The sequence below is a fragment of the Gadus morhua genome, chromosome 7, assembly GCF_902167405.1.
Source record: "Gadus morhua chromosome 7, gadMor3.0, whole genome shotgun sequence".
Lineage (NCBI taxonomy): Eukaryota > Metazoa > Chordata > Actinopteri > Gadiformes > Gadidae > Gadus > Gadus morhua.
The window spans coordinates 11,429,072-11,444,367 of record NC_044054.1 but is presented as its reverse complement, the minus strand read 5'-3'; the positions used below and the strand labels follow the sequence as shown (position 1 = coordinate 11,444,367).

At 45.5% G+C, this 15,296-nt stretch overlaps 1 protein-coding gene across 2 annotated transcripts in view; it reads left to right on the top strand.

Annotated features, from left to right (window-relative positions):
* The first annotated feature begins 342 nt into the window (after positions 1–342).
* stk10 (serine/threonine kinase 10) overlaps positions 343–15,296 on the top strand; it is a 48,735-nt gene continuing 33,781 nt past the window's right edge. The window contains exons 1-2 of one of the 2 annotated variants that reach the window (XM_030362474.1): positions 343–968; positions 12,345–12,509. In XM_030362474.1, the coding sequence (XP_030218334.1) occupies positions 810–968; positions 12,345–12,509 (324 nt within the window). In that variant the 5' untranslated portion in view covers positions 343–809. The remainder of the gene's footprint in view (positions 969–12,344; positions 12,510–15,296) is intronic. The other variant, XM_030362473.1, reaches the window with a different exon arrangement.

The following is a 15,296-nucleotide window of genomic DNA, read 5'->3' as shown; positions in this document are numbered from 1 at the left end:
GCTGTCTAGAATTATGTTTACAGCTTTGAGATATTTATAGGCACATTTAAGAATAATGAATACCCGAGTTGGTCTTCAAGGAGTCAGAAGTACTTTTTACGTGTGTCACCAAGTTAGCAACAGGGTGAAACCGATACCGGCTTGTAATGATCGAGAAACTTCCACTATCTTCCTTTGTCATTAAACTGGGCAGTAACACCCCAACCCCTGCACCAGCGACCCCGCCCAGCACCCCAACCGCTTGACCAGTGACCCCGCACAGCACCCCAACCCCTGCATCAGTGACCCCGCCCAACACCCCAACCCCTGCACCAGTGACCGAGTCCAGCACCCCAACAAGGAAGTAGAGTTCGTTTTAGTCATTCGTCATTGCATTAAAAAAGACCGATTCATGTTCAACGAACTCCCTTTCCACGACGGCAGTGGCGGGGCGTTGAAGTAGAGGGCGGGGCTGGCTGTCGGGACCATGGGTAAGCAGGAGCACCAGTTGCCTTGGCAGCAGTTGATTGTTGAATGTGTTTAGAGCGGCAGGTGGCAGCGCGCGCCTGGGAGCAGATAGTGGGTCTCCTGATTCAGAGACTCACCTTGAACACCTTTTACCTCCGATAGTTTGAAATGGAACGCCTGGTAGAAGAATAACCACCTCCACACGTTTTAGTTCTCATTGTAACTTTTCCTCTCAAGACGTGGAATAATTGAAGCGTGCATTCGGTATTTAAGGATCTTCACCGCGGCTGCGCGTCGGCGCGCGGGTTCGTTCGTTTGCGAACTTCTAGGTTTTAGTTCTTTATCCGCGTTCCTGCGACACCATGGCGTTCGCCAGGTTCAGTAAGATCTTACGGCTGCCAACCATTGATATTAAAAAACGGGTTAAACAGTACGAACATGTTCACCGGGACATCAACCCCAACGACCTGTGGGAGATCATCGGCGAGCTGGGGGACGGAGCCTTCGGGAAGGTGTACAAGGTAACGTGTAAACCCCGTATTGTACAAGGTAACGTGTAACCCCTTACTGTACAAGGCAACGTGTAGACCCCATGCTGTGGTGTACAAGGTAACGTGTCTATGGTGTGGTGTACAAGGTAACTTGTCAAGTATCAAGTATCCCCATGCTTTGACGTGTCCCCATGCTTTGACGTGTCCCCATGCTTTGATGTCTATAAGGACAGACTGGTAACGTGTCAGCATGCTGTGGTGTCTATAAGGACAGACTGGTAACGTGTCCCAATGCTGAGCTGTCTATAAGGACTGACTGGTAACGTGTCCCCATGCTGTTGTGTCTATAGGACTGACTGGTAACGTGTCCCCATGCTGTTGTGTCTATAGGACTGACTGGTAACGTGTCCACATGCTGTGGTGCCTATAAGGACTGACTGGTAACGTGTCACCATGCTGTTGTGTCTATAGGACTGAGTGTTAACACTCTCAGGCGTGTTGTATCAAGCCTGGCGGTCTCCTAGCCTCCTATAGACTACTAGAACCGGCTGGTGCGTTTGTTGTGGTTTTCTACGGGTTGTCAGTTTGAAAACATGCTTTACACAGAGCCCCATCTGGATAACATCTGGAAATGGATGTCTGATCTATGCACTATGGGGTGTAGCAGAGTCCATCAGGTGAAACGTGAAGTTATTATTCCTCCGTCCTTACAGGGGATATCTCAGGCTTTCGAGGTTCTCCCTCTGTTTCCACTGCTGCCAATATATTCTTACCAGTCTTTTTAATAATTCAATGGACTAATTTGTCATTTGGATTCGTAAGGCTCTGCGTTAGTGTGCAGTGGCCATGGGTGAGGAGACGCCAATGCGTTGCTCAGCGGAGCACATAGGCTTCTTTGACTGTGGGCAGAGGTTTGTGGAAGAAGTGATGCCTTACTTGCATGGCAGTCAGTGTAAAAGCAGAACAAGTGGCTCTTTATTAAGGGAGTCTACTTCTTTGGGGTGTGTTTTGTTGTGATTGGATGCTGTGCATGCGCTGAGTAAACGAACGCACAGGTCATCCTAAGAAAAAAGGTATGATGCAGTATAGTATGTGTTTATCAGAGTCGCCCTATGAGGTAGCGCTGGATATGAGCTGACCATGAGCTATGTGGTCCTGTTGTGTTAAATTATTTGAACTGATGGGGACTCCCTTGTTGGGAGTGTTCAACGATTTATTCAAACATCAAGAACTGATTCTAAGCCAGATAAGCTGCGACCTAATGTACGGAAATCTTGAAAATCATGTACTTACACTGATGATACACAACAATCAATATGTCAGGACCCCGACCATACATGGCTGTTGCTAATCCGTCTGTATTCAGCCTTAAATCAAATAGTTTTTTCAAAGTAATTGAATGCATAAAGGGATTGTGTGAAGTTGAACAGGGGCTGAAATGGGCAAAGGGACGTCCGTCCACTCTCTCCAAGGGATATCTGTGTGTTGTTGCGGGTGTTGATGTTTTACTAGACCTTTATATCCATTTCACAGATGTGCAGGCAGGAATACCTCCATTATTTATCTATAGGACACACACACACACACACACACACACACACACACACACACACACACACACACACACACACACACACACACACACACACACACTACACTCCCCCCCCCCCTCTTTGTTCTTCTCAGTGCATCCAACACTTGCATGTTACGTTTGTTTGTCCGCGTGTTGACTGCAAACCAATGTTTGACCTGTCATCACCTGCCTCTCTCTTAGGGGAATGACAGGTCATTTCCAACCCCCCCCCCCCCCCCCCCCTGCTTTTCCCCTCAACTGAGGATAGACGTCTGGCCTGTCCAGGGGTCGGGACATAGACACTGGGGACAGTATAAAACTGGCCCACAAGGAACACTTCAGAGGGAGTTTTGCATTGTCAACTGTCAGCCAATTCATTAGAACCCTGACACGACAGGAGGGCAGGAGACTGTGTGTGTGTGTGTGTGTGTGTGTGTGTGTGTGTGTGTGTGTGTGTGTGTGTGTGTGTGTGTGTGTGTGTGTGTGTGTGTGTGTGTGTGTGTGTGTGTGTGTGTGTGTGTGTGTGTGAGATAATCATCTGGTTAAGTCGTTAGAATGAAACCTGCATAGACTCCACGACACCTTCATGGCAATCAAGTAGTTTGGTTTCCCTTGACTAAATGGTCAATAACCCAGCCCCCTTCCCCTTTTATTTCCCACTGTAGTGTGGTAAGAACCTTTTCGCTGGAGCCATCATTAGATCTTCCTGTCCCATTCCCCAAAATCAATTGCTGAAGGAAAGTGCTTAAATGATCCAAGGGATGATTGAGTCATGGATGGACGATGCATTGCTATTGTCGTCATTAGGGGCCAGGATTATTGTTTTTGTAGTAATAATAAAAAAAAATTGGAGTATCTAAATTCTTGATTTCATCAATCTACTCATGATAACAAATGGATTTGACCCCAAGTAGTGATGGCTCCAGTGATGGCTGCAGAATATCAAAGACCTTAGTCTGCCCAGTGTAGACAGTGGTGGGCCTGGCCTCCACCTGCCGCCATCTGGCCTCAATGCTCCACAAGGGAGAACGAGGGGGATTGGACTGTCGGCAGGAAGTTGTGGGAAGGCTTCAGGGGTGGACTTCCTGTGTGCTCTCAAACATCAGGGCTATCATCCTCATTCAACGCCTCCCCACACTCCATGTGTGTCTTTAGTCATGGAAACACTTTCTCTCTCAGTGTGGACATCAGTGTTGTTTCTGAGTGCTTCAATTCAATGACATATAAATGCAATCAATAACGCGTGTGTGTGTGTGTGTGTGTGTGTGTGTGTGTGTGTGTGTGTGTGTGTGTGTGTGTGTGTGTGTGTGTGTGTGTGTGTGTGTGTGTGTGTGTGTGTGTGTGTGTGTTGCAAATATGGAAGGAAAGCCCCTCTTTTGTTTTTCATACCTACAATCAATGTGGCACCAGCATTGATTACAAAACCCGTTCATGTAAACAACCTTGGGTGATGTACAAGTTTGCCAAAAGCCGTTTCGTTGTACCTCTCTTGGCCAGGGGCACATTCCATACTGGTCTCCAGTGAGCTTATGCAGAACACACTATACCAGAACACTATACCAGTGGGATGTTTATAATCCTTATCACTATGAGAGCCAACATGTCAATAGCAGCAGTGCTTTTCATTCCAGTTAATCATGTTTTGTCAAAAATGCTGCTCTTTAAAAGTAGTTGATTTAAAGTTGAGTTGGGGGCTGTAGGGTGCATGTTTACCGTGCATGGGCAGTTCAGCCTCATATTTGACCTGCTCTCTGAAGCCTCCTGCTCCCCCCCCCCACATTAATTTCCACTATCCTTTAGTTCACTCTTTACTCTCCAACACACTTATCTTATTCAGACAAGTCATGACCGTGTGTGTGTGTGTGTGTGTGTGTGTGTGTGTGTGTGTGTGTGTGTGTGTGTGTGTGTGTGTGTGTGTGTGTGTGTGTGTGTGTGTGTGTGTGTGTGTGCGCGCACTGCTGTACAGGTGAGGTCTTGTTTGGTTGTGAAATAATACTTGTGTCTGACATAGAAGCATGAGGAGTCAAACGGTTCCTTCAGTTCATTCAGGGCCCACGCGCACCGCTGCAGCTTCAGAGACAGCGTCTCCATAGACACTCAGTGGCCCTGCTGTTGCCGCAAGTTGCATCCGCAGGGAGAGGAGAATGCACACAGCCCTGCAGTTAAGACTCTGTGCTCCGTGTGTTTGCGCAGTGGCTGCTGACTGCCCATAACCATTTCCTCCAAGCGTTAGAACCAGACTTTTTTTTTTTTGGTCATTCAGACTTTTCAGAGTAGGAGTTTTGTACTCATTTGCCATGTGAAGCCATGGCTTCGCTGGAAATGAACTGCTCGATATGGGGCCCAAAAACCTGGCCCATACCCTCCTTTTAGCAAGTCTATGAAGCTCAAGGCTACATTTGAATACACTCTTCTACTCGTGTTTATCTAGATCTGAGTCCTTGGTACCGTTGACCCTTGGCAGAGCCTATGCCAGAGGACCAGGAGACGTGGCCGTCTCAAGGGTCTCTAATCTAGAGGAGCAGCCGCGTGGGGCCTGACGATAAGAGCCCTCTCTCCGGGGGGGGGGGGGGGGGGGGGGGGGGGGGGGGGGGGGGGGGGCAGGGCGGGCGTGGGAGTCCCCCTCAGCTTCCTCTCTGAAAGGTCTGTCGTAGCAGGCACACGTCCTCTCTGCATTAATGCTGCAGCACATTTCTCAGCGGCTTTCATTTGATCTGGTGGTTTTGGAGCCGTGGAAGGCTATACCGGTCGATATGAGGGGGAACCAGTGAAAAGGTTACAAATGGGTGGGCTGAGATGGACCGAAAGTGCTTTTAAATAAATGTTAGGGCACGTACTCTTGGGCTTTGTTCTGAACAAAGGGCCTAAACAGATGATTCATTGAAATGTTGCTTTGAGGTTATTCATCAAGTTTTGTCATAAGTAACCCACTCATAAGTCATGACCAACGATGTAATCATTGGAAAATATTCAGAAACCAGCATTATAATCACGAAATGTACAGAAGATTCAACGGGCTTCCGGTCGCTACAGTACTTGTTGCACCATATAAATTCCTCGGCAGCCGCAGGTGATTTTTAGATATGGACGTTTCACAAACGAGACACGTGGCGGTTTCATGCCTGTCATAGCTAACGTGTCTGTGTGTGTGTGTGTGTGTGTGTGTGTGTGTGTGTGTGTGTGTGTGTGTGTGTGTGTGTGTGTGTGTGTGTGTTTAAGAGATAATGTTGTCGCAGTTGAAATAATAACTAAGCGTTAATGAGTGTCAAGATAAACAATCCCTCAGTTGGTTTCTGTTATTATTGAGGATATGAAGGTTTTGTGGGGGTAATCTTCTGACTGAAATTACTCAGTAATGTAATTCAACTCTTCCCTGTCTCGTTTAACTTTGAAGCAATCTCAGAAAAGAAGTTGCATTGTAGATTCTCCTTTTGATTAAAATAAGGACAGTTTGAAGATACACAATCTATAATGAGCTATGTACTGCCCCCACGGAGGTCGCCATATTTACCTCTAGGATTAGGATTACAAAACAGAACATATCACATCACAATAAATGATACATTTTCCCACATTGTGAAAACACTTATTACCATTCTTAATTGGAACAAAAGATATCTGATGTTGGATGAGCGATGGAGAACAATACAAAGTAAATTATTCTCAATATGTACCTCTGTCCTCCATTGACAAAATAACACGTGTTTTCCACAGAGACCTCTTCTATCCGTCATCCACTGCCTATGCATAGAATATATCCTACAGCTGGCAGGGATTTAAGCCTGCACACACACAAACTGATCTCCTAGTAACAACACATGTTGACAGCAGGCCAGGGGAAACAAACAGGCTTGACACGAAGGCTGTGACACCAGGGCCCTGTGCTGTCGCGACACCATGTCCTCATAATGGCTGCCAAGCAGCGGCTCCTGGACTCCTTCTGGGGCATCAGGAGGACGGGAGGCCAACCCATGTCTTCACAAGCGCTTTGGGGATTAGCATTGTGTTCACACAAGCAAGGAGATGTACAGGGTACCGTACTCACCCACTCACTCACTCACATGCACAAACTCACTCACTCACGCACACTAACTGACTCAGTCACATGCACAGTCACTCACTGACTTTCTCACATGCACACACACTCACTCACTCACATGCACACACACCACTGACTGCAACACGCCTTCTGCAGGCAGAAAATGCAGGCATCAGCACTCTCTGTGCTACCATAGGCACAACCTGAAGGTTAATGACCCCAGAGACATTTCTCTCCATAGTTATGTGCAGTGATCCAGCCTGTCCACTTTACACTTGTGCCTCGAGCGAATTAAGGAAATATTAGCCACCACATAATAAAGTGTGTGTGTGTGTGTGTGTGTGTGTGTGTGTGTGTGTGTGTGTGTGTGTGTGTGTGTGTGTGTGTGTGTGTGTGTGTGTGTGTGTGTGTGTGTGTGTGTGTGTGTGTGTGTCACTATATGGCACTAAATAAGCGTCTGTTCTTGCACATATGTTTGTTCACTTATGTTACAGGTCACTGACTGACCCTTATACAGTTTTAACCCTTTCTTGAGCTGCAACCGGGGGTCCGGGGTTTGTTTATGCATTCTATGGTCAGTGGGAAGGTGGGTTGAAGGCAAACATAAATCTACAAGTGCGGGCGGAGAGACGATGGGGAACCAAAGGGCGTACTGCAGTGACAATGATGAGGCAATTCAGTCCAACCCCGGCACATTGTGCTTCACTTTCTGAAACACATTTCTGCTGACCATTCCAAATGTGAAATAAGGAAATGAGCAAGGACAGCCAGGGTAGCAGTTTAATAAACAACCCTGATTGGCGTTGCGTTGTGTTCAGCATTATTGCAAAAATGTGGAAATGCGACTTTGGAGCATTCATTGTGCTAGTACACTAAGCAGTTTGTGAGTATTGAAACGGGAATGGTAAAAGTAAGGAAATGTGTCCCTGATATCTCAATCATGATGGGTATAGTGAATCTTAAACCCTTAAAGAGTTGGCATGTCTTCAGCCTATACTTTTATTCTCTTTCTTTTTAGTCCATGCTCTTTAAACTACATCCGAACACACAAAAATATCATATTTCCCACTCCTGACCTCGACACACCCACTCGTCAGGTGGTAGTGAATCTACCGTCTCCACCCACCCACCAACCAGGCATTTAAATCACAATTGACTACGTCACTGCAAATTCCAAGTGGATTAAGAGGTGTTGAGACACACTGCGGTCGTAGGCAGGCATGCACATTTCATCTCGTATCTGTGTACCAGCATTTAGTGTGGAATCCGCAACACGATTGTTGTTGAAGCGAGGCCCCTGCTCGGTTCTTTGTGCTCGGACGGCCCCGGGGCCGGTCAGAGCCAGTTTGGTGGGTGACATGTTTCGGTCCCTTTGTGGGACGATGGGCTTAGTGAAGTCGCAGAGGTTTGAGGAACTCATGGCTCTTCTTAATGCATAGCTCTCCCCTTGTCTGTGACACGCACGCGCGCGCGCGCGCGCGCGCGCGCACACACACGCGCACACACGCACAGGCCATAAAGACACACACACACACTCACACATAGGCCATAAAGACACACACACACACACACACACACACACACACACACACACACACACACACACACACACACACACACACACACACACACACACACACACACACACACACACACACGGGCCATATAGTCACACAAACATACACAAGCCTTAAAGTCACACCGCTAGAAACTGTTGGGCGTCTCCCTGTTATTTCCCCTGTGCAGTGTTGCTTTAAAATGTACTTACACATGCTTAGAATTTTGAACCTGCACTCAGACACACACTTCCCAGAATCAGGCTTAGGCCGACGCTGTTCCGCGTGTTTCACCCTGGGGAGATCGAGTCTGCAGTACATGCATAATGCATGAGTGATCTCTAATGGACATGGGTAGTCTCTTCAGAGACATTCATTATTAACATTAACATTATGTTATTGGTTATTTACAGCGACACGGTGGCATATACATCGGTTTCTCGTCAATGACGTGAACACGCGTCCCCACCGAAGCCCCTAACCGTTAGACTCCCTCCCCCTCATATCTGGAGGCGTCCACAACTCAACGCCTCCTCCGGGATGCGTCTGGGTCACATGTCAGCCGCTGTAAATCACTTGAGAAGTCATGGGGGTCCGTGTGTTAACGCAGTGGTGACCCCGCCCCGTGGTGACCCCATCCCGTGGTGACCACGGAAACCATGTTTGTTTACCCTCTACTACAGTCTCTCTGGCCTGGCTAGCGCAACGCTGGAGAAAAGCAAGCCCACCCCTTGTCTATTTTAACACAGAAGCCCTCCACAGTGGGCTCTAATTAGAGTTGGGGTGTTTGGAGAAAAAGCCAAAAGGATGTCTCTGTAGTGTTCAGAAAAGGCACCGTGGCAGGACTTGTATTTATAGGGCCTTTGGGAAGAATTCCCAAGTCCCTGCCCTAGTTTTTAGTGTTTTTTTCACACTGTCAGCCACAAGACTCCTGACACAGTAGGAATAAGAAGAGTAGGGAGAGAAGGGCTAGTGGCAGTTGTCTTGTGAGGTTTCCCTAGCCTGTAGTGAAATGCGTCTCACCTGACCACCTAACATGATTGATGCTTTGCCATTTTGTGTGTGTGTGTGTGTGTGTGTGTGTGTGTGTGTGTGTGTGTGTGTGTGTGTGTGTGTGTGTGTGTGTGTGTGTGTGTGTGTGTGTGTGTGTGTGTGTGTGTGTGTGTGTGTGTGTGTGTGTGTCCGCCCGCCCCTGCCTTGTGGTCCATATTTTGTGTTTGTTCAGATGTTTTCCCACAGTCTGGCACCAAGGTCCATTACACACACACACACACACACACACACACACACACACACACACACACACACACACACACACACACACACACACACACACACACACACACACACACACACACACACACACACACACACACACACCGTTTATTTGAACGTTGTTGCACGTTTTCTCGCAGACAAACACCAACCTGGCCCTTCTTCACACACCAGCTATATCTTGCCACCTGCCATATGTCTCAAGATCCAGCTGCTGCATGTTGTCTCATCCCTCGATTTTTTTGCAGTACTTCCTATAAAGCAAACTTTACACATGCGATTTAAGATTGCAATACCACGATCAATCCAGATGTGCATTGTCATTTTAGCACTCCTATTACTTTTTGATTTGCTTTAATTTTGAATACATTATTCAGCGGAATTTTTACTTTGGGGAAATCAGGAGCCATCCGCTACTGATCACTGCTATCATAATCCTCTTCATTACCTCCTCCTCCTCCTCGTTCTATGTGGGTTTGGTGACTTCCTGTGCTTTTTGAAACTCAAGAAACACTCTCCGTGATACCGTGTTAACTTATTGTGCAACCATAGTGGTGGCTTTCCGTGTTTCCCATGGATGCCATTCAACCAGCCATGTCACAACATTTCCATGATGGCACAATGTCTTTAACAATCAAGTCAAGTGTTTTCAATCCATGTTTTTATTATTTTTTGCCATGCATACTGAAGGTGTGGAAAGGCTAGTTTCAGTCACGGCTAGAATGGTTTGTTCCTACCAAAGTGCTGTTTTGCTGAGGTATTCTAGAGCTCAATGCAACATTGCTTATACCACACCTTCATCAATGTCATCAATACTCCCCATTCAGTCATTCCCAAGCTACAGGACAAGTAGAGCTGGGAAGTCTCTTGAGCTCCATTATATCACACAAGAACACACAACATGATGTATTTAAAGTCATTAAATAAATAATGCTTTGACACCCCCCCCCCCCCCCCATCACATTTTCAGAATTTAAATATACAGTCTTTTGTGTGTGTGTGTGTGTGTGTGTGTGTGTGTGTGTGTGTGTGTGTGTGTGTGTGTGTGTGTGTGTGTGTGTGTGTGTGTGTGTGTGTGTGTGTGTGTGTGTGTGTGTGTGTGTGTGTGTGTGTGTGTGTGTGTGTAAGTGTTGCTTTGGAAAATTGTGTCATCTATTGTGTGTAGTGGTTCCTCCTGCTCCACGTTTGGTATGAGAGGGTGTGGACTTCCTCTTCCTGTTGTTCATCTTATCCACACAGTAGACGACATGTGCTTTGAGCAACATGCTTTGTTTTTGATTATGTGTGTTGAGACACATTTTATTTATTTTGAGGGAGCAATGATTCGTCTTTTGATGAGATTCTATGAATTGAGAAGGTCATAGCGTGGATGGGTTGTCTAATCTATACAAGTTGGTTCCATCTTGATGAAACTAAGCTCTACTGTGCAATCTTTTGATTTGTGGTTATATTTCCCTTAAAGAAACACGTTTAAAGACACATTATCGAGAAAGTGTGTGGTTCTGGATTTATTCAACTAGTTGTATACAAGTTAAGCATAACAATTGGTGTAAGGTTGCCTTTATATGCAACACTTACCAAAATAGCGGTATCACTTCCTGAAAACCTAGAATGTGTATTAGCAGCTTATGATTCATACAGGAGCGCTTCCCCTGGAGAACTGAAACCTCCATTCAACACATTCCAAGTCTGAACCACACAACACAATGGGCTGCTGTCATTTCACTCCAGATAAACGAAAGGCAAAACTGCTTTTGGTATGGTTATCAGAGCGGCTCTTGGGCATAGTTTCAAGGGAATCATAACCTATGGCAATTGGCAAGTCAATGTCTACATTTCACTGCTTCCACACCAGACTAGCATTTCACATCACTGGAATGGTGCATCTCAATTTGCTTGTGTACTATATGGTTGAATGCAGCAGTACTCTAATGTCTAAATGAAGAAAAAACCAATACGTCATCCTATTTGCTTTCTTCCATTGTTGCCTTAATAAGCAATGGAATGGAGCTGTGCGCATGTTAAGATTTGTTGATTGTACTATAAGATGAAGTGGTGTGAAAATGCTACAAGCCTATTTTTAAACCAAGGGTTCTTTGTGGATTTTAAAGCCATACATTTTGATGTCACTACTACTTCAAGTATATGTTGAACAGTCTCTAATTGAAGTCAGCTGGTTGAATAGTCCTTACTACTTGAGGTCAGTTGGTTGAATAGCCTCTTATTGAAGTCAGCTGGTTGAATAGCCTGTAGTTAATTGAGGTCAGTTGTTTGAATAGTCTCCGCTACCAGAGGTAAGTTGGTTGAATAAAAATAGTCTCTGCTACCTGAGGTTGGTTGGTTGAAACCGCTGCATGAAGTCAGTTGGTAAAATAGTCTCTGCTATATGAAGTCAGTTGGTTAAATAGTTTCTGCTACATGATGTCAGTTGGTTAAATAGTCCCTGACCCTGCTACATGAAGTCAGTTGGTTAAATAGGCTTTACTGCATGAAGTCAGATGGTTCAATGCTCTGGGCCTCCCCCGTCTTTCTCTCTGATTGTGGCAAGTTTGTTTTCTACCTAACCACTTCCTCTCGTTCTCGTGCTGCATATGAGTAAGTATATCTGACAGGAATGGGAGGGTCTTTGTAGGCCATGTTATTATTGGTAATTGAGTGATTCGTGCAGTATTGTAACTTCATGAAAAAGGAGAACTGCATCGGGAAATAAACAAATCCACTGTTTCTTTCTGATATTCTTCCATACACGTCAATGGTCAGTTGGAAAATTTTCCTATGAAAACTAGTTTTGCAGTCAAAAGCATATGGCCTACATTGTGTCGTGTGCATTAATAAGATGGATTGCCCTATGTATTTTGATAATACATACATTTCCAAGGTCATTTCAAGTGTATGATTGATAGAGCCAGCACCCGACACATTCTTAGCCTGGTTCTAACGTTGGTTCTGTTTGTCTGTCCCAGGCCAGGAACAAGGAGACACAGGTTCTGGCTGCAGCCAAAGTCATTGACACCAAATCGGAGGAAGAGCTGGAGGACTACATGGTGGAGATTGACATCCTGGCTAAATGTGACCACCACTACATCGTAAAGCTACTCGATGCTTTCTACCATGAAAACAAACTCTGGGTGAGTCCCTAACATCATTCTCTCCTTTGTCTCGCAGTTGTTGCCCCTATAGCTTTGTCTGCATTGTCTGACGATGTGTCTTTGGAGCTGATTGACAGGTCGTCTTGACAACTGATCAAACAGTAAAGTTGAATCATGCAAACAATTCCCCAGTCAGAGTTGCACTTCAAATTATTACCACTAGTCCAGTAGAATTCCACTGTTCACTGTACGTTAATGCTTAACTTTTATACACACTTAAGGAGATTTTGAAACAATCATTACTTGGCTCGGACACACAAGAGGAGACAGGAGAGTTTTAGAAGGTAAAAGGCTTGCAGAGTGTTTGCTCCATTCCTCCAAACAGCTGGTTTCACCTGTAAGTCCTAGGAGTTCATTCGTTGGATCTAAGAACTCCTATGAATAACCCATGAAGCAAGATGATGGCTTAGTGGCCTATTGTGTACATTACTTAGACAATTAAGAGCGAGAGGATGCTGACCCACGATGACCTTATCTGGATCATCCAGATCGGCCTTATATGTGTGGCCTTTTGTTATTTTTATACATGCGTCTCGCTTGCCTCCTCTCTCTCTTGTTGAGCGCAGTGCACCTCACTCTGTAATCTGCCAAGTCACCACGGCCAATGAAAATAACTCCATGAATCACGCAAGAAGTTGACATTGAATATCTCCGGATTACAAAGTGGTGTAAAACCAAAGGACCGTTGGTACTCGTACCCACTGGGGACTTGATATGCTGTTGCTCAACATGAAAAAGATGTTTTGTCCGGGTTTGGGCATGCACATATGTTGTTTTGTAGCATTAATTCAAAGCTACTTGACAGTTCAGGGTTCACAGAATTAAGGGTGGGGCATCCGGGTACATGACAGCATAGTGACTGAGATGTTGGTGTGTTTTTAATGTGTCCGGTTGTGCCCATATCAGGTGTGAGTGATCGTGATTTCCTTTAATAATCATGATTTAAAAAGCAAGGCAGGGCAGGCTACTTTCACCTTCTGTTTCTTTAGAGTCGTGGTGAGTTAAAGCTGCATTTGGTAAAGATAGAAAAATGCCCCCGTCTCCTCTCTGCTCCCTCCCTCTCGCCATTTCTCCGCCATTGGGAAGTATTGCCTTCCACACACCTATGATTGACAGGCAAGCTGAACAAAACAGGTCCTGTGATTGGTCAGAAATTATTTGGACCAGTCTAAATCTAAATCTTTTCATACAGAGGCAGCTGTGGGTTCAGGCCGGAGCACACAGTTCCGAGAATTTCACTCAGTATTTGAAAACAAATGGCTTTGGATTTTCTATCAGAGGCCTATCAAGTGATAACTCTTGAATATGACCTACAGCACCTTTCTTAGGGTTGTCAGTGTTGGAACTTTCTTAGAACAGTGGCAATAGATTCAAAGTTCAAATGCCATTTATAATCCATGATCAATAAACAGGATTTTACGAGTCATTACATAATGATAACAGCAAAATTCCTATGACATACATTGCGACGACCACAACAGCAATAACAATAACATTTAGTAATAGGTTGTCGTAATTGTCAAATTCATGGTGTAGAAGTCTTATTGCTTATTAAATGACCGTAGAACTAGATCAAGAACAAAATGTTTGCATCTTCATTTCATTTTTTACTTCACTAAATAAAACTGAAGGCTGTGCTGTACAGAAAAAGCTACACTTTGTATTGTTTTGTGCTGAACAATCAACTTTCTTAAGCATTCATATCCAATTCAGAACACCGGCACATGGGGCAAATCGTACCTCTGTAAGCTACCTATGGCCCCTGAACAAAACAATTCAAGTCTCATGTACAACTTCAAAGTCAGCAACAGAGTCTGCCGAGTGGACATTGTTGACTATTTCTGGCCGAACCCCCATTTCCCGTGCAGTTAAACCATTGCTGCTTTTCATAACCAGCTCTCCAATCATCTGCATGCACTTGTATCTCGCCTTCTGTTGGTAAGAACCAAGGTGGGGTTACAGTACAGTGGGAACAGTAATGGGTGTTATAAGTGGGTCGGGATAGGTTAATCTAACAATTTGTCCAAACACATTCTGTGTCATAACACAGAATGACAGACTACCCATCCTGTAGTAGACATTATTGACTGTTTTTGCACAATGTGACATACAGTAGTCTGGTGGCTAGCACACCATGACAGAAGATGATCCCCACCCCAGTCTGTCTCCGTACCTTCTGCTCCTCTCAGCTGGACTGGCTGTGCTGGCCAAGCGCCACACATTCCACTGCCTACCCACTCCTTCTGACAGATGGACACACACTACAAGGGGGGGGGGGGGGCTGCTGGAGAAATACCACAGGCAAGAGAAGGGCTGTTTGTGTTCTTCTGCAAGAACAATGTGGTCTACCAACCCGGGCCGCGCTGCTTAATGCATGAGTAACCAAGTGGGCCTTAGATCCACAGCAATGGTCGAGATTGGTGCTAAGTAAAGTATGAGGATAGGTCAAATTATGGCAGAAGGTTGGAATGAAACACAAAGAGGAGTCGAAACAATAGCAGCCCCTTGATGTGGTTCATGATTACCGGCCATCAGAGCGGTGTGTAGTTGTATCACAGCGTACGGGGCACTTTAACAATGCTAGCTCAGGAGATGAAGCGATTCAGCGCTTTTGCCAGTTCAACGGTTTCTGATCTGATTTCCTCGCTACCGGAACCCTCTTTTTTATGTTGTGTGTCACAGACACGTAAAGAGTGTCTCTGTAATGGGTTTATTCAGGATGGGATCGATGTAACCCTAACCCTAAATGTTTACTGTAAGGACTGC